Below are 20,722 nucleotides of genomic sequence, written 5' to 3' on the forward strand. Positions count from 1 at the left end.
TGGGAGCGATCCCTCAGCGGGGCCTCCTCGTTCACATCCTCCGCATCCTCTGAGGGCAGAAGCAGAGATCAGGTCAGGATTTCTGCCGCCAAGACCAGAAGCGACAGAGCCCTCCCACGAGGGGTCCCACTGTCTGGGAAAAGGCCCAGGAAAAACACAGCTCCTGCCCTGTGTTAGTTCAGAAAGGGGAAAATAACTAGGGTGATACGTTGTCCGTACCAGCAAGCAGGGAGAGGATCATGGAAGTTACTAGAAGATTCCAGAAGGTTCACATACATGTGAAGCTCTGTTCGAAATATTAGCAGGAGGGTCCAGTAAGCTTTGCAGAGTTCCCAGGGGGAGAGGGGCAGGATTGGGTGGCCAGTTATCAGGAGAATGTCAAAGGGCCAACAGTGCCCTGATTTCCCAAGGGTACTGAGAACCGGGGGTACTTCAAGCAAGCACCCTGGTGCATACGAGTGCCAGGCTTGCCACTGCAGGAGGGCAGAAAGATGGCGGGGCAGCATATCCGGTCCCTCTTCCCAGCACAGCTGCTCTAACCTGAGGCTGATGGCACACAAGGTTTGGGTAAGCCCGAGGGGCCTTGACTCGGGCTTGTGGGAAAGAGCCCCCAAAAGGCAGTAGTGACCAACGAAGGGGACAGGGACTGGGACCTAACACTGACTCGAGCCCTGCCCCCAAGGGTTGCAAACCCCCCACAGCACATCCTTCCATCAGCCCCACAAAGGTCCTTGCCTTAAGTTCAAGCACTGGCCTGTGTTCTATGTATTTAGGAGCATGAGTGACAAAGATGATAGTCCCCTGGGTCTAGACATGCAGCCTCTCACCAGGCCCCTTCAGCCCAGTGACCATTGAACCCCAAAGGTACCCTGTGGGACAGGTTCACAGGAGCACCCCCAGAACACAACGACTGCCAAGCCAATCACACATGCGTATCCCATAATACTGGTCTCTCAGCTACTATGTAGGAGGGACCCTTGGCGCCCTACCCTGAGGCTCCTCCCGGGGCTCCTGGGCCTTAGCAAGTCCAGTCTCGTCCCCTTGAGGCTCAGCACTTGGCTCCTCTGAGGTCAGCTGGGCCTGCGTGTCATCAAGACTTGTGCTTTCTGCTGCTCTGTGGGGTGCCCCGACTTCCTCAGTGGCTTCCTGGGGTACCACTGCTTCCTTGGGGGATGCCTCAGCTTCCTCAGAGGATATGCTGGCTTCCTGAGGTACCACTGTTTCCTCAGGAGGAGCCTCAGCTTCCTTAGGGGGTTCCACAGCTTTCTCAGGGGAATCCCCAGCTTCTTTGGGGGGTTCCCCAGATGCTTCAGAGGGTGCACTGGCTTCCAGAGGTTCCCCCTCTTCCTCAGAGGATTCTTTGGCTTCCTTGGAGGCGTCCGCTACTTCTTCTGAACTGGCCCCATCTCCGCTATCCTCTGCAGAGTCTTCCTGGGACACAACTTCCTTGCTTCCTTCCTTGCCTCCTTCCCCACCTCCTTCCTCACTTCCTTCCTTGCCTCCTTCTTCAACTTCTTCCTCACCTTCCTCCTTGCCTCCTTCTTTACCTCCTTCCTCGTCTCCTTCCTCACTTCCTTCCTTGCCTCCTTCTTTGCTGCCTTCCTCACTTTCTCTGTCAGAGGTAGCACCTTCTTTCAAGGAGGTCTTGTCCTGGCCTTCTTTGGGGGACTCCTTCCGGACACCCTCCTCCTTCGAGTCCTGTGTGTCTTTAGGGGCTGAGGCCTCATTCTCTACTGAGCCCAGCCTGTCAGGTTCCTGCTCAATCCCTGGAATGTCGGGGTCTCCTGTCTCCGGGGGTGCTTCTTCCATGACTGACTCCTGCTCAGTGTGGGCCCCTCTGCCCTCTGTGTCATCCTCAGGGGGACTGTCACTCTCGGCTGCTACTTTTACTTCTTCCGCAGGGGGCCCCAGCCTGACCCCCTCCTCTCCAGAACTGGACCCCAGCCCCAATTCTGCCATGAGCACTCCCTCCCCTCCTGTGGTGCCCAGATCTTCCTCGCCTGGCTCCACAGGGGGTCCGGTGGCAGCTGGCTCTGACGCTTTGGGCGTGCCCTTGGGGGGCTGCTCAGGGCTTTCGGCCTCCCTGCCATCCGGGGCATGAAGGTGCAGACTGTGGTCTTGAGGGGCCACCTCGGCATAAAGTGCCCTTTCCTTCTCCTCTAGACTTGCTTCTCCCGCAGAGAGGTGACTCTCTGATAAACCGCCGCCATCTTCTGAAGCCTGCAGCGCTAAATGACCAGAACACGAGCGTCAGTCACACTGCTTCAGAGTCTAGCTCTGCCCAGTGCCCCAACATTGGGGAGACTCACTCTGGGCACAGACGATGGCCTGGCTCCTGCCCCTGGTATGGTGGAAACTGTGCTGGCCATCCTGACCCTGAAAACTGGCCCTCAGCACACCAAGGTGGGACCCAAAAGTACTGTCCCATCAGATCCCTGAAGTCATCCCCACCAGCTGCTCCTGTCACCCTCGGCAAGAGGGGGAGGAAGCCGGTCGGTGCTGGGCCAGATGCTCTCACATTACCGCCCCGCACTTAGGAGATCACTGCTGGCTCCCAGCCTTGCAAGGTCCTGTGTCCAGCTCTGGACAGCTACCTGAGATCAGAGGGGGTGTAGCCTGCGCAGGAGGGGATGCCCAAAATGGGTATGGCCTGGTTTCCACACAGCCACAGCCAAGCCTGTCTCAGGGATCCCGTTCACCAGGCTGAGGCTAAAGTTTGGGAGTAAAGCAGGCACTCCTCATGGGGCCAAGAGGGTGCCAGGAGCTCGTCAGGGGACAAGTTTTATTGATTGGAAACATGGTCAACTGGGAGAGCTGGGCCCATGTCACCTGCCCCCTCCAGTAGGCTGGCACTGGAGACTCCTAGGGCACCCCGACTCCCAAGGGCTATTTTTTTTTTTTTTGGTTTTTGGGCCACACCCGTTTGACGCTCAGGGGTTACTCCTGGCTATGCGCTCAGAAGTCGCTCCTGGCTTGGGGGACCATATGGGACGCCGGGGGATCGAACCGCAGTCCATCCTAGGCTTGTGCTGGCAAGGCAGACACCTTACCTCTAGCGCCACCGCACCGGCCCCCCCAAGGGCTATTTTTAAGAAAGGAAAACCCTACCCCATTTCCATTCTCAGCCTACAGTGGTGTGTGTGTGCCAATTCTGTCCCCATAAAGAAAAGCCCTGGGGACAATGAGAGTCTGTGGCCACAGTGAAGAGGCTAAGAAAGTTCATCTGCATCATCTTTCCTTGCTCCCTGAGACTGAACCTGTGCCTGCATCTGTAGACCCCACAACTGAGAACAAGGGTGCTTCCACACAAAAAATACCAGAGTCCTGGGGGCAGCGAGATAGAGTCAGATTCTCTCAAGGGAGGGACTCATGGACCATCCTAAGAACTGCAACGTGCTTTTGGATCATAGGCTGGGATTGAGACACTGAAGACCTCTCCTGAGCCCAGGCCTGTGCGGGAGAAGACCCGGTTGTTACAAGGCTCTGCCCATGTTCTGGGGCATTGACAATGTCAGCAGCACTTGGAGCCCAGACCCCAGCATCGAACTCTGTGCTTTAACTTGACATCAGCTGACTCCCGTGCCTCACAGCTAGAGAAGTGCTGGTCGACACTGCCCGTGAGGCTGCCCTGAACAGAGCCCTTTGCAAGTTGCCCATAAACTTCCCACTGCTGTGTATTGCCTCCTGCAGGGAGAAGGCCAAGTGTGGGTATGATATCCTACATAGCCATCCCCAACCTTCCCTGCTAGTGCCCAGTTGCTCCTGATCTCTTGCTAAGCAATTTGGAGTGGAAAAGATAGAGGGTGATGGCTTTGTGCCCTGTGACTATTTCCAGACTAAAAATAACCTTCCTGACAGAGAGCCTCTCAATGAGGGAGGCCAGCAGTGCCACTGGACCCAAGAGCTGGATCCCCAGGAAGCAGCTATGCAGTTGGACCTGATCTCTCCTCTGTTGGCACAGCCAGCTGTTCCAGGACCTTTGATTAAGAACACAGGTCAGTTCCATGAGCTCAGAGCTAGGGTCTCCCCTCCCTTGTTCCCTCTCTTCCCTCTCCTCTGGCTGAAGCCTGCTACAAAACCCTGGAAAAGATTGGAAAGGCAGCAGGGCAGTACCCCACCCTCATGGGCTGAGAGGCAGTAGATGAGCCTTGCTCTAACCCTACAGTATGTGCCACACCACTGCCAGGATAGAACCCTGATCCCAGACTGGCAGGGGCCTCTTCAAGAAAGCAGCAGCAAGGCCCAACTGTGCCCTGAGCAGGAAGGCCCTGACCCGAAGCTCTCCCACACTGCCCTTGCCATCAGCCTCCAGCTGTTCCACCCTCAGCTTTGGCCTATGCCCCAGCTCACTTGCTGCCACCTCTTGCCACTAGCCAAACCCCCTCACTCCATTTCTAGCTCTGAGCTCATCACAGAGCACTTTCCATAGGGGCTCAGAGACTTGAGAGTTGCCAGTGGCCTTGGGGAGACTCAATCACCAAGGCGGAGGCAGTGGCTCAAATGAAGAAGCTCAGAGTCAAGGCTGGCGTTAGACACAGGCATCATTCTCAATTCTCTGCCTGGTGTTCACTCTGCTCCTGACAGGCTCAAAAAGCCCCATTCCATCAGTGCTGGGTTCCATGGGTGAGGATGAATGGGGAGCCATTAGTCTCTGGGTATAGGCCCCCCTTGGTATTTCCTGCCCCACAGCTCCTCCTCCAGGTCCACTACCTGGGGTTGGGGGTGGGGGATAACAATCCCTTCTCCTTCCTTCCCTGCCTTTTCCATGCAAATTCCTCTGGTCTCATGACCACTTTCTCTAGCATCCCAGGAGACAGGGCCTCGTAGAATTGAGCAGAGAGTGTCTGGCTGCCACTTGTTTAGAGACTTGTTGATGTTGTTTTCTCCTTCCTTCAGCTGCTCTCAGACATGGAAACACGATGAGGAGGCAGCCAGAGGCATGTGGAAGATGTTCGGGATCTGGAGTCTATGCAAGATGCCCCAAGTGGGCCACATCTGAGAGTTGGGGCTTCTGGGCCAGAGGCCTCTGTCAGGGCTGGTTCACAAGTTGACTGAAGCACAGAGAAACACTGCAGAAGAAGGGCTCCATGCCACCCTTGGTACCCCTGGGAGCTGTGACTAAAAAGACAGAGGTCAGCACCCAGCTTCATTTTGTCTTGCTTTGTTTGTCTTGGGGTCATACTCGGCAGTGCTCCCGGTTTACTCCCTCGATTTCAGTGCTCAGAGATCACTTCTGGCGGGGTTCCAGGGACCTTAAGGGATGATGGGGATCCAGAACGGGTCAACCACATGCAAAACACCCAGCTTCTGCTTTGATTTACGAGGTGCTGGGCATATGCAGTCACATGAGACTCTCCATCAGCTGTCCAAAGCCCCGAGGTTCCACCATGGCTGCTCCTCCAATCTCATCCCCCTGCCCAGAAGACCAGGTCTGTAAGCACTAGGCCCCAGTGCACAATTGTATGATGGAACGAATCTTGGGGAAACACTCACCTGCAAATCTACTCATGGACAAACTGGTGTCCGGGAGTCAAGGTCACTAGTGGTGTTAAGGAGTCCCCATCGCTCACCAGCTTGTCCTCTGCCAGATGCCCAGGCCAGCCACAGGGCAAGTGCAGCTAAAGTGCTTTGCTAGCACAGGATCATCCAGCAGCCGTGAGCTCACCCCCACCATCTTTGTGCACCCCTAGATGGGGCTCATGGTCAGCTACCTTTTAAAATCCAATTTTTTTTAACTTACAACACTCAGAGAGGACTATGAACACACACACACACACACACACACACACACACACACACACACACACATCCTCAGACACAAAGCCATGAGGATCACATTGGGATATGCTGACCACTTGCTCAAACACTTTGAAAGAATTTTCAGGGACACCACAGCACTGATATGATACCTTTGCCTCTGCCAGCCTCTGGTCTTCCCTTGGGGCTCTGGAACCTTTCCAGCCTAGGGATTGAGCTAGGGGGCAGGGAGAGGGCAGAAAGGAAGGGTGAGCTGTGCCAAAAGGAAGGATGAGCTGTGCCATGGTGGGTTCCCTCATGCAGCGGTCCTCAAACTTTTTAAACAGGGGGCCAGTTCATTGTCCTTCAGACTGTTGGAGGGCCAGATTATAGTAAAAACAAAAATTATGAAAAAATTTCTATGCACACTGCATATATCTTATTTAGAAGTGAAGAAACAAAATGGTAATAAATACAATATGTGGCCCGAGGGCTGTAGTTTGAAGACCCCTGAATTCTGGAGGATGCTCTTTGGGGTGGCCAAGGCAGCTGAAGATTTCATCCGATTGGGGAAACAAGACCCACTTGGAACCAGTGAAGCCTGCCCCCCCCCCATCCCAGTCAGAGGAGTTGCTGAGGTAGTAAAGGCACCAAGTATCACACCCCTCCTGCCAGTGAAAAGGAAGAAGAGGGTCTCCAGTTTGGGAAAATGACAGGGCAAACCCCAGAGAGGGAGTTTCCTTTTCTCCAGCTGTCTATGTGTGTGCAGTGAGGAGGATCAAGGGAGGCAGGGGTTTCTGCTCTAGCACCTTGCTGGTCAGCATTAAGGTCCTATGGCCCCGCCCTGTTTAAGGCTGCCCCATGTAATGGCTCCCCAGGGCCTTCACAGAAGATTGTTTGACCCTCCCAGTCCCCAATCAGCAGGGCATGCCCCTATACTCGCTCTACAACCACCCCAGACGATCAAAGAGGCCACCGCCCTCTGCCCCACTGACCTCAAACAAGGTCAATGGGAACTGGAGAGACAGCACAGCGGTAGGGCATTGCCTTCCACGAGGCCAACCCGGGATGAACCGGGATTCAATTCCGAGCATCCCATTTGATCCCCTGAGCCTGCCAGGAGCGATTTCTGAGCACAGAGCCAGGAGTAACTCCTAAGCGCCCCCAGGTTTGATCCAAAAATCAAATAAATAAAAGGAAAGAAAATTAAAAACAAAAACAAACAAACAGGGGCCGGGCGGTGGCGCTAGAGGTAAGGTGCCTGCCTTGCCTGCGCTAGCCTTCAACTGACCGCAGTTCGATCCCCCGGCGTCCCATATGGTCCCCCAAGCCAGGAGCAACTTCTGAGTGCATAGCCAGGAGTAACCCCTGAGCGTCACCGGGTGTGGTCCAAAAAAAAAACAAAAACAACAAACAAACAAACAAAAAAACAAGGTTAGGGGCCAGAGAGATAGCACAGCGGTAGAGCATATTTGCCTTGCACACGGCCAACCCAGGAGATGGTGGTTTGATTCCCAGCATTCCATATGGTCTCCTTAGCCGCCAGAGGTAATTTCTTTTTTTTTTTTTTTTTTTTTTAGGTTTTTGGGCCACACCCGGCGGTGCTCAGGGGTTACTCCTGGGTATCTGCTCAGAAATAGCTCCTGGCAGGCATGGGGGAACCATATGAAATGCCGGGATTTGAACCAACAACCTTAGATCCTGGATCCACTGCTTGTCAAGGCAAATGCCGCTGTGCTCTCTCTCCGGCCCCCAGAGGTGATTTCTGAGTGCAGAGCCAGGAGTAACTCCTAAATGTCAGCGGGTATAACAAAAAAAAAAAAAAATACAAGGTCAGTGAAGGACAAAGGTGAGCCCAGGGGCTGGACCAATGGCGCAAGCAGTAGGACATCTGCCTTGAATGTGCTAACCTAGGACTGATCAAGGTTCAATCCCCCAGCATCCTATATGGTCCCCCAAGCCAGGAGTGATTTCTGAGTGCATAGCCAGGAGTAAACCCTGAGCATCACTTGGTGTGGCCCACCCCCCAAAAAAAAGGTGGAGTCCAGGTACCAGCTGTTGTGGTGGCCCAGTGGATAATAGGGCTCTTCCAATGCCCTGCCTCTTTGCATTTACTTTTCTTAGAAATCTCGTAATTCCCCAGTGAGCAGATGAGCCCTGGCTTCTATCCCAGTGGTTAAAGACCCTGAACTTCAGACCGAGTCTCTTGCACTGCTTCTGGGCACTGCCCACCAGCCCTGAAGCACCTGCACAGGCAATGAAACTGGGGCAGTTCAGGGCTTTTGTGTATCCAAGGGCCTTGGGTGTTCCCTCTCGCCACCCCAACACCAACCACATGAGATTCGCCAGCCAGAAACTCGTTCACCTTTGGCAGCCTGGAGGCCAGAGGAGGCCAGGAAGCCCTGGCTCCTGGGTCCACATCAGGCTCTCAAGGGGAAAGGGAAGGGAAACCTAGGGCAGGGGGGCCAAGAGCAAGTAAACATGCCCTGAGCTGCCCCTGGGGAACTCTCTCTGGGCAGCCCTGCAGTGTCTGAGATGGTTCTGCAGAGTATCTGCCCATAGAGATACCTAGACCCCAAGGACTAGGACCTCAGACCCTCCCTGGGGTGGGGGGGGTTTTGAACCTTTTTTTTGTTTGTTTGTTTGCTTTTTGGGCAACACCCAGTGCAGTGCTGCTCAGGGGGTTGGTTTTCCTGGCTCTGCAATCAGAAATTGCTCCTGGCAGTCTCAGGGGACCATATGGGATGCCAGAAATCAAACCCAGGTCTATCCTGAGTTTTAAACCATTTTAAGGGCTGCAGTAGCACTCCCTAGTCCCTGGCATGTTGTAGCCACTGCATCAGATCTGTTGCAGATCTGAGTCAGGAGATCATGGGGTGGGCAGGGCTGTAACTCAAAGCTCCAACAGGAGTATCCTCAGCATCATGGGTTCAATGTTGGAAGCTGTGCTCGCTTCTGGGCACTCTCTCAGCTGCACCCTGCTGACTCCCCACAGGAGGATACCTGTCCAAGCTGGATTCCAGTTGACCAGGCCACCAGCAGCAAGAGCGGCAGGCTGTCTTAGGTGAAGCCTCGCCAGACAGCAAGACCGAAGGGTCCCGTGCTCTGCTCTCCATCATAAAAATTTCAGAGCCAGCACCAGTCTCCAGAGTCACCTGACACCTAAACTCCAGGCTGGAGCCCCCAAAATCCACATGTGGAGGCCCTGTTTGCCCTATCTTGCTGGTGGTAGGGCAGTGGGGAGAGTTTCTGATGTCCCCAAAGCTATCAGGCAGTTTCACTGTGTCTGCAATGTACTGGTATGAGGGAGGCTGTGGAAGAGGTTCAGACCAAGGGGGACTCCAAACTGTGGAGAGCCTGGTGGTGGGGGGGGGGGAGTCAAGTCCCAGGATATAGCTTCAGCCCTCCATCACTACCATTCCCACACACAACTAGCTGGGAGTGGAGCTCAGCCCACAGTGGGCACCCCTTCCCATGAGGTCTGTTGCCCTAAATTCCCTCTCTCTGACCAGCTGTCCCACCATTCATGCACCACTCCAGCCTAGGTGTGTCCAGAGAGAGGACCTCAGCACAGCACAAAGGGTCTCCGAAAAGCCCATCGCCACAAGCCCTGCAGCCACCCCGAGTGATTGCACGTGTTCCCACAAATTCACACCCTCCAGGAAGCCTAGAACTTGTCGTAGCAGCTGAAGAGTGTTAAAAGGAGGTCACTGGGGGTCAGAGAGTACAGCAGAGAAGGCGCTTACTTTGCACCAGCTAACCCAGGATCAATCCAATCCCTGAAACCCCATATGGTTCCCTGAGCCCTGCCAGGAATGATTCCTGAACACAGAGCCAGGAGTCAGCTCTGAGCACCTCCAGGTATATCCTCAAAACAAAACTAAACCAAAAACTTAGGTAACTGAATTAGGATGGAGCCAACAGAAGATGACAGACATGGGTATGGCTACAGGAGTAAGTGGAGACTGAACAGGGACATCGGCAAACAGGAGCCCTAGGAGTGGTCAGTGGGGCGCAATCCTGCCTCCTAGATTTCAGGCTGGGCACCTCCTGTCCTGGAAGAGGATATTCCTGTGCGCTCACGTCACAGGTCAGTTCAGTGTCAGGATAATGTAGTCGAAAGCTACCGCTAAGCCTGGCTGCAACCTCACCTGTCAGGACCCCTCTCAACACCAGCAGGGACCTTCCAGAGCCTTGTCCCACAGTCCCAGAAGCCACACAGCCACCCCATTCAGGAACTTATATTTAGCCTGATGGCATCTGCCCGCATGTGCTGGACCCCCCTCTCCCTGACCCAGGCTTCCTGAGGACAGACAACCCCAAGGATATTAACAGTCCTGCCCACCAGTTCTCCACCCTCCCTGGCTGTGTCCCATGATATTTGAGGAAACTGGTGGCAGATGTAGAGCAGCAGGGACGCCCACGGGGGCGAGAAGCTGTCATTGTTGTCCTAGTCCTTTTAACCTTAAGTATCCAATATCAGCAAACTACAGCAGCTTCAATAGCTCTTTTCTTATTTTAGTCCCGTACTGAGGGCTAGTCTGACCAATAATTTCTTTTTGTTGTTGTTGTTTTGGTTTTTTGTTTTCCATTTTTGGGGGGGTACATCTGTCGGCACTCAGAGGATACTAGCAGGCTCAGAGAACCATATGGAATGCCAGGGACCAAATCCAGGTTGGCCACATGCAAGACAAATGCCCTACACACTGTGCTATTGCTCCAGCCCCCATCCTGATTTTTGGGTGGAAAATAGGAGGATGGCTTGGTGGCAAAAAGGTCAGCTCTCCCCCTTGTCTTTGAGCCCCAATGGAGGCAGCTTTGGGAGAGGGGCTCTGTGTGAGCCCCTACACAGGAGGAAGGGCTCAGTCCACAGCCCCAACACCTGTACCTGTCAAGGACAAACCCCCAGGCCATGACCAGTGCCAGGTCCTTGTCACTGCTTCCAGACACTTTCCCAGATCCCATGCAGCTGACTGGGCAGAGAAGCCAGCAAATCACCCAGCACGTGGGCAGATGATAAGAGAAGAAGCAGAAAAAAGGCTGAGAATGTGGCTCAGCAGAGTTGAGGCCTTATAAGAATAGGGCCAGAGTTCATGCCCCAGAGAAGGAGGAACCAGGTGTCCTTGTTCTGACAGCCTTGGGCATATACAGGGAAGCAATTAGAAGAGCCTTTACCACAACCTATAAGAAGGTAAGCCAGCTGGCTGAGGTCACTTGGAGGAGGTGCAGGAGTCAGAGTTGGTAAAGAGCCTCAAGCTCAGGGCTCTCCTAGGCTTGCTATGCCATGCTGTTGGAGGGACCCACTTCCCACAGTACCAAAACTCCAGGCCAGACTTTATTGCACCTGTCTGAAGTCAGAATAAAACCACTGCACTGGAGAATCTATAAAGATCTGGAAGGGGACGGGGTGGGGCCTGGTAGTAGGCTGGATGGGAGGAGGCACGACAGAGGTAGAGGGGCAGGGTGGGAGAGGGGACACAACAGATGGAGGGAGGTTCCCTGCTCACTGTCCAGGAGCAACAACACCACCATGCTCTTGGCTTCCCCACAAATAGCCCCCCCCCCCCCCCCCCGTCCCAATCCGAATTGCCATAGGCTGCAATGCTTGGGGATCCCCCACCCTTCCTCCTCCACCTATACAAGTTACTTCCTCCTTCCTTCACCTTCAGTTTTCTGCTATCCAGGCCTGCTTTGAATGAACAAAGGGGGTGCTGTTGTTCAAGCTGACTGTGAATCCTCCCCTGAATAGGGACTTGCTCTGATCTCCTGGGGGTATGGGTTCGCTTCCTTCCATGTTGTGTATGTAAACATTTTTTTTTTGTTTTTGTTTTTTGGGCCACACCTGGCGGTGCTCAGGGGTTACTCCTGGCTGTCTGCTCAGAAATAGCTCCTGGCAGGCACAGGGGACCATATGAGACACCAGGATTCGAACCAACCACCTTTGGTCCTGAATTGGCTGCTTGCAAGGCAAACGCCGCTGTGCTATCTCTCCGGGCCCGTATGTAAACATTTTTATGGGATTATTATGTTACTGACCCTACCCTGATTGGTGATTGTGCCCTACCCTAGGGTGTGACCTGGCATTCTGCTCCCATCCTAGGGTGGTACCTGATTCTGCTCCCACCATTGGGTGGTATCTGATCTCACCATTGGGTGGTGCCTAATTCTGGGGCATAAAAGCAAGGGTCTGTGGAAGGTGAGGGGCTTTTTTCCTGGGGCCTATTCTCAGGCCTTTTGGCTTCGGCCTCTTCACGGAATAAAGAGCTGTTTTCTTCGGAAGCCTGACTGCCTGTTGGCTTTCTTCCCGCCATTCACCTCAGAACCACCGGCTGAACAGGGTAACAGACTCGTGGTCTGAGCTGGAGGAGAAAGGCCTCATCCTCCATCCCTCCATCAGTCAACCTCATCGGGCTGATTTGCAACACTATGGCACCCGAACAAGGATAAGAAAACATCTCTTTATTCCGTGAAAAGGCCGAAGCCAAAAGTCCTGAAAATAGGCCCCAGGAAAAAAGCCCCTCACCTTCCACAGACCTTTGCTTTTATGCCTCAGAATTAGGCACCACCCAAAGGTGGGATCAGATACCACCCAATGGTGGGAGCAGAATCAGGTACCACCCTAGGATGGGAGCAGAATGCCAGGTCACACCCTAGGGTAGGGCATAATCACCGACCAGGGTAGGGTCAGTAACATAATAATTCCATAAAAATGTTTACATACACAACACTTCCACATCAAGGTCAGAGAAGGCTGGTTCCTACCCACAGGACTGCTGAGCCAGGGAGTGAAGGACCAGAGGGTGCAACACCATGGTCTTGGGCTAGAGTGCTGGCCTCTCAGAGATGGGTTCTCTAAAGCTGGATCCTTTTCCCTTGCCCCTAGCTCCTGCAAAGGCTAACTCTGAGGGTTCCCTCAACCATCAACTCCCAGAGCCAGATCCAGGGCCATTGCATCTCAGCTGGATCCAGTGAAGAGCCTATCTGCAGCCTAGCTGTCCCATGACTAGGGTCTGGGTGCTCTCAGCTGTGGAGAACAGGAACACCCCTGGGGTTGGGGCTTGATTTTACTGGACATTACTCCAGAAAAGAGACTCTGGGACAGCACAGGGAGAAGTTGCCCGCTGGCATGAAGCTCACACAGACTCTCAGCTTCGGGCACACCCTGCCAGGACAGGCCTGGCCAGGGAGCTGCTTCCTTTCTCTGCACCTGCCAGGGATGAGCAGAGCCCATTTGATCCCTAAGACCCCTCGGCTTCACAGAGCCTTCTATGCTCCCAGCATGTCTGGGGGTGGGAGGGACCTTGTCTCTGAGCAGTCACTTTGAGGACAATCTAGGGACCAGAATAATCTAGGGACCTCTCTCTCATGCAGGAGCACAGGTAGCACAAACATGAACATGAAAGTTTCCAGAAGCCACTGGATCTGACCCATCTGGTAATGCCCCAGAGACAGGGAGTCCTGCAAGGCATTACAGCCTCCAGGGGTTTAGGCTGTTCTTCAACCTCTCTGACTAGGTCTTGAGAACCACCTGTCTATTTTTATTTAGTTAGTTATTTATTGGGCTTTGGGCCATAGTTGGCAATGCTCAGAGTTTACTACTCACTCTGTGCTCAGGAATCACCCCAGGAAGATTTAGGGGACCATTGGGGATGCCAGGTTGACTATACAAGGCAAGAGCCCTCCTCACTTTTATATCACTCTGGCCCAGAAGCATCCTTTTCCCTGTCTCTAAGTCACTCACCATCTTTCTTTTCCCATTTTCCAAACCCAGTGCTCCTCACGCCCCTCTGTCTCTTCACTCTACAGTGGCTTCCTGGCCATCAATTGTTCTCAAACAAATCTTATCCCTCGGCCTCTATGCTGGCCTCCCCTCTCCTGCCCCATTTTCTAACTGAATGACTCTATTAGTACCTGAAGCTTTTGGACTCAAACCCTCCTTGTACCATCTGTGCTTTCACCTCATGCTCTTGCTCTCCAGCTTTGGCATCATCACATGACCAGTATGGCCTGAGCTTACCGTTGGGACTCATACTTTGGCAGCACTTGTCTAATCAGCCTCCCTCAAGTCTACTTCCAGCTGCACTTCCCCAAAACCCTCCATGGTCACCTCTGCCAGCACACCCTCGTCATCAACCAAACACCCAACCCTCACACTTGGGCCTGAATTAGCTTTCCAGATAGATCTCCACACATCCCCACTTCACTTCGCTACCTCACCTCACCCATATCCCACTGCATCCTATCCAGGAGTTCACTAAGCTCGAGTTTCCATGGACTCCCTGGGTCTGCCCAGCCCCATCTTTTCCAAAGAAGTTTTCCTTTTTTTGGGGGGGGGGGGTGTCACACCCGGCAGCACCCAGGGGTTGAGTTACTCCTGGCTCTATGCTCAGAAATCGCTCCTGGCAGGCTCGGAGGACCATATGGGATGCCAGGGTTCGAACCACCATGCAAGACAAACACCCTACCTCCATGCTATCTCTCCAGTCCCTCCATAGAAGTCTTGGGCTGAAATGATAGCATAGTGGTAAGGCTTTTGCCTTGCATGTGAATGACTCAGGATAGATGCAGGTTCAATCCCCAGCATAGATTTCTGAGCCAGGAGCAACCCCTGAGCACTACTGGGTGTGACCCAAAAAACCAAACAAATGAAAAAAAGGAAGTCTTTCCACTACCATTCATTTCTAAATCCCACTGTCTTCTGCCCATCTCTGACAGTCCCTCATCTGCAAAGAGATTAATTCCTGACCCACATGTTTCTTGGCACTCATAGCCTTAAGAACTACCAGGGGCCGGGTAGGTGGCGCTGGAGGTAAGGTGTCTGCCTTGCAAGCGCTAGCCAAGGAACGGACCGCGGTTCGATCCCCCGGCGTCCCATATGGTCCCCCCCAAGCCAGGGGCGATTTCTGAGCACATAGCCAGGAGTAACCCCTGAGCGTCAAACGGGTGTGGCCCAAAAACCAAAAAAAAAAAAAAAAAAAAAAAAAAAAAAAAAAGAACTACCAGGAACACAGCAGTAACAACAAAAAAATTGTTCTAAGATTATGCCAAATCTAGGTTTGACCACTGGCACCTCATTAAGATCCCCCAAGCCCTGCCAGGAGTAAGTTCTGAGCACTGCCAAGTGTTGCCAAAAAAAAAAAAAAAAGTTCAGAAGAATGGGAAACTAAAAACCATTTTCCTTACTGTGTGAGGTCCTGCATTTGATCCCTAGTACCACAAAAGTAATCATCCTCCTCTTCTTCCCATCCCTCCTCACTCCATCAGGTCTCTCTTAGGCTAGGGGTATCCTTGGCATGTGCCTGGCCACCAGGTGGAATATGAGTACCCTCCCTACTGGACTATGTGTCCACTGGGGATAAAATGCAGGCCCAGAGTCCAGCACCAGACCTAAGCTACTCAGCAGGATGTCAGTCCTAAGAAAGGGGGTGACAGGGAGGAGAGCTCCATGCTCTATTACATTCAACTAAAGTCATGGGGGATCATCTGGGAGCTAGATCTGAAAAGAGAAGGTGGGGGCTGAGCCCCTACCACTCAGCCCCCCACCTTCCCTGGATCTATATGGCCATTGATTGATGGCCACTATCCCATGTTCATGCTAAACAAGTAAGACCCCTCCCACTGCTCACAGCTTTCAAGGGGCAAAGAAACCTCAGGAGACAGCTCTCTCCCCTAGGTCCCTTTTGCTTACAAACCCGACACAGCAGAGGAAGTAGCTGGGTGGCCTTTTCTTTTTTGTTGAGGGGAGGGGAGGAACTTGTGAGGAGCTCACTCCCAGCTCTGTGTTCAGAGATCACTCCTGGGTAGGATGGGGAGAAGGGGGGGACATACAGGTACTGGATATTGAACCAGTGTTGGCCTAATGAAAGGCAAGACTTTCCCCAGTGTCCTATCTCTCTGGCACAGGACTGAGGAGTTTTGAGGTCTTGAGCAGATGGCCATTCTGCAAATAGAGACCCAAGAACAGAGTTAACTGGCACAGTCCCTGAGTCTCTGTAGCATGATGTCCTGAGTTTTAGGGGACCAGTGCCAGGCCAACACCCTGAGAGAAGATGTTCAGCTCCTGTTGTAGCCTATTGCCCTTTTACTGGGAATATGAGCAAAGGAGAGGGCACAGAATGGGAGCAGAGAGCTCACCACTCATAGTGATTATGCCAGGCAGCACTTATGAGGGTAAGTGGGCACATAGTCAGAGGACATATTTTGAAGGGAGAAGACCCAGGTCCCTAAGAATCGCTCAAGAAAGCCCAGAAACAAAGGCCCACCAGCTGAGCAGCCTGAGATTGACAACCGGCTTCCTTTTTAGCGAGCTGCCTGGGTAAGGCTGAAACCCCTCTCCAACCACTGAAGCAGCCCTTCCTGAGACAGATAGGCACTTATCAAAAAATAAGGCTAAGGGCTGGAGAGAGAGAACAATAGCACAACGATAGGGCATTTGCTTTCATGCCGTCAACCCAGGACAGACAGCATCCCATATGGTCCCCTGAGCCTGCCAGGAGCGATTTCTGAGTGCAGAGCCACGAGTAACCCCTGAGCACCATTGATATGACCCAAAAGTCAAAATAGATAAATAAATAAAAATAAAATATAAGGCAAAATGGGGCCAGAGCAATAGTACAGTAGGTAGGGCATTTGCCTCGCACATGGCCAACTGGGTTTGATCCCCCAGCATTCCAAATGGTTCCCCAAGCCTGCCAGGAATATTCTGAGCACAGAGCCAGGATTATCCCCTGAGCACCACCAAGTATGGCCCAAAAACCAAAACTAAAATAAAATAAGGCGGAAGGAATTGATCTGATATTTTGGGTACCCCTATCACAGCCTATGTGGGAACCTATGGATACCCACATGCTGAAGGCAATGACCTTGTCTGCAGACCCCTTATCCTGTGGGGTGGGGACTCTTAGTGAACAGTGAGAGAGGAGCTGCAGGGTATTGGGAATGCTGGTTGCCAACTCTCCCTGACCTTGAACATGGGCTTCCATTCTCCATGCTGCCATTCCTCCCAGTGAGGGACAAAGGGAGGCCAGGAAAGACCCCATAAGAGAGCAGGTGGATATAGCAGTGAGGCTGGGGAGATGGTAGTCATGTGGTCTGGCCATAGAGAAGCCCCCTGGTGAGGTGAGCAGGATATAGAAGGACCCACAAGAGATATGAGTGGGATAGAGGGACCGCTATCAGAGCTGAGCAGGGCACAGAAGGAATCTCCAAGGAAGGTGAGGGGGACAAAGGTGGGAGATGAGCAGGGGTAGAAGGGACTTCCACATCAGATGTGAGGTACAGAGGGACCCCATGATGTGAATAAAGTACAGAGGGGCCCCACTTGAGACAAGTGAGGTGCAGAGGGGGACCCAGCACACTCAGGAGGAATGTTATACAGAACACCACTTGTCTCTTCCCCCATCAGAGACGCCCCCCAGAGAGGCTGGGGCCACCTCCCATGTCCTGTCCCTTTGTGAGGAGGAAAGAGTAACCATGTCCCTAAAAGGCTAACAGCTCTCAGGGCGGAAGGAGGCAGCTGGGCTGGGGCTAGAGAAGGGAGCAGGCGGTGGGGCTTGGGGCTCAGGATCCAATTACTCGCTGTTCCATACTTAGCCACCTGACAGCCGCCTGGAATCCTCACCACGGCAGCCACCTCAGCCCCAGGAGCCCAAATTAACTCAAGGACAGACAAGGACAGGGCCCAGAGACACAGGCAAGGCTGGAGCCCCTCGCTTTGCTCTGCTAAGTCCCGCTATGGCTCCCCACATGTTCCTGCCTGAATCCCACTGTCGCCTGCTGTCCCCATCAGTAGCAGGACCTCAGAGATTCTAGAGGCTGCAGCTCCCCCAGGGTCACTGTGCAGATGAAAAGTCATTAAAAAAGACGGAGGCAGTTCAAGATCCTTGGGCGTCCCCAGAGCACCCTCACACACATCCCCAAAGGGAAGCTAGTCCTAGGAATCTTAGGAACCAGAGGTGGCAAATGCATAGGCTCCCCTCCAGGGCCTAGAAATAACTCAGGCTGTAACCTGAGCGAGAGCCTCACACCTGATGCTCAGAAGTCAAGGCCTGTGTCCCCTTCTGGGGAAGCCCCCCACCTGATTCAGGCTCCAGTCCAATCTCCAACTCTCTCCAGTCCCATCTCAAATGGACCCCAACTCTGTCCCCAGGTTCCTAAGGACCCCCCCCCCATTCCAACCACAACTCCTCCCCTTCCACTCTGTCCTCTGTCATGTAAACCAGGTCTCAGCTGGAACCAGGCCTGGCCATCATCCCCCACGGGAGGGTCAGCTGCATGACCTCCAGGGCAACCTCGGGCACTAACTTTGGGTTCCTACACTGGGGGTCATCTTCCCTAGCACCTACTGGCCAGATTGGCTCTCTGGCTGCCCTACTTGATGTGCTCCCACTTCTCTGACTCCTGCTTGTTCAGGGATTCTATCCCACCAACTTCTCTCTCCCAAGACCCAGAGAAAATGGACACCAACAACCAGACAGTATGGGCGCCAACAACCAAGGCGGCCCCATCCTCCATCCAGCTCAAGCAGAAAGGGAAATGGGGGGCGCGTGGGGGGCCATACCTGCCTGTCCTGGGAGCAGCAGCCAGGCCACAAAGCAGCAGAGCAGGACCAGTGCTCTCATGGTGACGGCCAAGAGAGCCCCGCTGCCAGGGGCCTCTATTTATAGGGCTGGAGCCGCGGGGTGGGGGTGGGGAGTGCAGTCACTGGGGCAACTGGGCGGGCATGATGGGGAAGCAGCTCAGCCCCTAGAGGCCATGCCAGCTGTCAGGCCCTGGCTGACAGGGCCCCACTGGTCCCATGTCCCACAGCGGACCAGGGGTCACGTGACATGGCCATAGGACAGGGTGGGGGGGGGTGGGAGAGAGAGAGAGAGAGAGAGAGAGAGAGAGAGAGAGAGAGAGAGAGAGAGAGAGAGAGAGAGAGAGAGAGAGAGAGAGAGAGGCACACCTCCTTTGAGTTGGGTCCAGAGACTAAGACCCAAGTGGCCCCATAACTTGAACTCGACCATACTCACAGCAGTAGATCTGCAGGGCAAAGGGGAAGAAATTGCCTCCCCCCACCTCAAATATTCTGAGCTATGGCGAGGTCAAGAGAGAGCTCTATGATGAGTTCAGGAGCCCCCCATATCTGACCTTCACAGGGACAGCAGGAGCTTAACCTCTCCACGCCTCTGGAAGAGACAGTGCTGACAGGAGGGAAAAAGGGGAGCTAGAAGCCTTAGGTGCTCTGATGTCACTCAAAGTTGGAGGCACACAGATCCATTTCCAATGGCAAAGGGGTTCTAGAACGTTCTGTAGCCTCTGCAAAATACCATCGAATGTACTTTCCCTTAGGACTCAAGAAAGAAAGATCTCCAACATTTGTTCCTAGGCAGCTCAGAGAAGGAAACCCGGGCCTGCTGTGCAGGGCTGGAATCAGAGCCTGGCGGGCACCATGTCTCCGGCTCCTGAATTTAGGAACTTCCACAGCTGTCACCCTCAGCTCCTTTTCCAACAGATTGGACTGGGGAGGTGGGGAATCCAGGGTGAAGAGAGTCCATTTGAGAAGCTCATTCCTTCCTCCTGGAATGTGGAACAGGCTGCAGCCCCCCAGGCCTCTCCGTAGACACTCGCCCTGTCAATCAATTGAAGAACTTGCAACTCAGCAGCAAGAGCAGAGAGGGGAGCAGGCAGATGGGGACTGAGCACATCCTGGCCCAGCACTTGACAGACAAGCAGAAAAGGATGACAACACCAGGGGGATCATAGTATGCAGAAAATAGGAAGAGGCTGCTAGGTATGGGGGTATAGGATGAGCACCAGTAGGGGCAACTCAGAATCAGAGACAACAAAACCAGAAGCAATGAGAGGAATGAACAGGAAGACTAAGTGGCCCCAGAGGCATCTGGGGGTTGCATGAACCAACATTAAGATCTAAGGCCAGGGGCCAGAGCCATAGCACAGCGGTAAGGCGTTTGTCTTGCATGCAACCAACACAGGATGGACGGCGGTTCAAATTCTAGCATGCTATATGGTCCCCAAGTGCCTGCCGGGGTGACTTCTGAGCACAGAGCCAGGAGTAATCCCTGAATGCCACCGGGTGTGATCCAAAAATACCAAAAAAAAAAAAAAAAAAAAAAAAGATCAAAGGCCAATGCACAAATCCGTGGGTGCAGGCCAGAGCAATGGAACAATGGGGAGGCTGCTTAGCTTGCACACAGCTGACCAGGGTTCCATTTCCTTACGCCATATGGTTCCTGAGCACCGTCAGGAGTGATCTTTGTGCACAGAGCAAGGAGTAAGCCCTGAGCACTGCTGGGTATTGTCAAAACAACAATAAATCCTCAGGTAAGGCCTAGGTCACAGTAAGGACCCCCACATAACCAAAGGTGGTTGGTTCAAATCCCGGTGTCCCATATGGTCCCCTGTGCCTGCCAGGAGCTATTTCTGAGCAGACAGCCAGGAGTAACCCCTAAGCACCGCTGGGTATGGCCCAAAACCAAAAAAAAAAAAAAAAAAAGGACCCCACATTCTTTTTTTTTTTCAGCTTCTTTATACATTTTTATTTTTAATTTAAAGTTTTATTTGGGGTACGATGATTTATGATATTTATAATGGCACAGTTTTCTTTTTTTTTGGTTTTTGGGCCACACCCAGCGGTGCTCAGGGTTACTCCTGGCTGTCTGCTCAGAAATAGCTCCTGGCAGGCACGGGGGACCATATGGGACACCAGATTCGAATCAATTATCTTTGGTCCTGGATCGGCTGTTTGCAAGGCAAACGCTGCTGTGCTATCTCTCCGGGCCCAATGGCACAGTTTTCAACACCACATCTTCCACCAGGATGTTACTTTCTCTATTATTATCCTAGTGTCCCCACAATCCATGCATAAGTCCCTAATTCCTCTTTTTTTTTAAATTTTTTATTTTTAGTTATAAGAACAATGATGCAAAGAAAGAGGACAAGGTAAAGTTACAGTGGAAGGACAATCACCCATAAACAGAGTTCT

General features: G+C 53.1%; 2 protein-coding genes across 2 annotated transcripts in view; one reads left to right on the forward strand and one right to left on the reverse strand.

The window, feature by feature from the left end:
* The window catches only part of HMOX2 (heme oxygenase 2), a 205,912-nt gene that overhangs the window by 34,714 nt on the left and 150,476 nt on the right, over positions 1-20,722 (forward strand). The window lies entirely within an intron of this gene.
* Positions 32-18,356, reverse strand: LOC126001594 (myristoylated alanine-rich C-kinase substrate-like). Its single transcript, XM_049768875.1, has 6 exons — positions 18,296-18,356; positions 3,589-3,684; positions 1,524-2,228; positions 990-1,307; positions 457-473; positions 32-49 (listed from the first exon to the last, which is right to left on the reverse strand). Exons 1-6 carry the CDS (start codon positions 18,354-18,356, stop codon positions 32-34), a joined length of 1,215 nt encoding a protein of 404 aa, XP_049624832.1.

Source organism: Suncus etruscus, chromosome 2 (assembly GCF_024139225.1).
Source record: "Suncus etruscus isolate mSunEtr1 chromosome 2, mSunEtr1.pri.cur, whole genome shotgun sequence".
Classification (NCBI taxonomy): Eukaryota; Metazoa; Chordata; class Mammalia; order Eulipotyphla; family Soricidae; genus Suncus; species Suncus etruscus.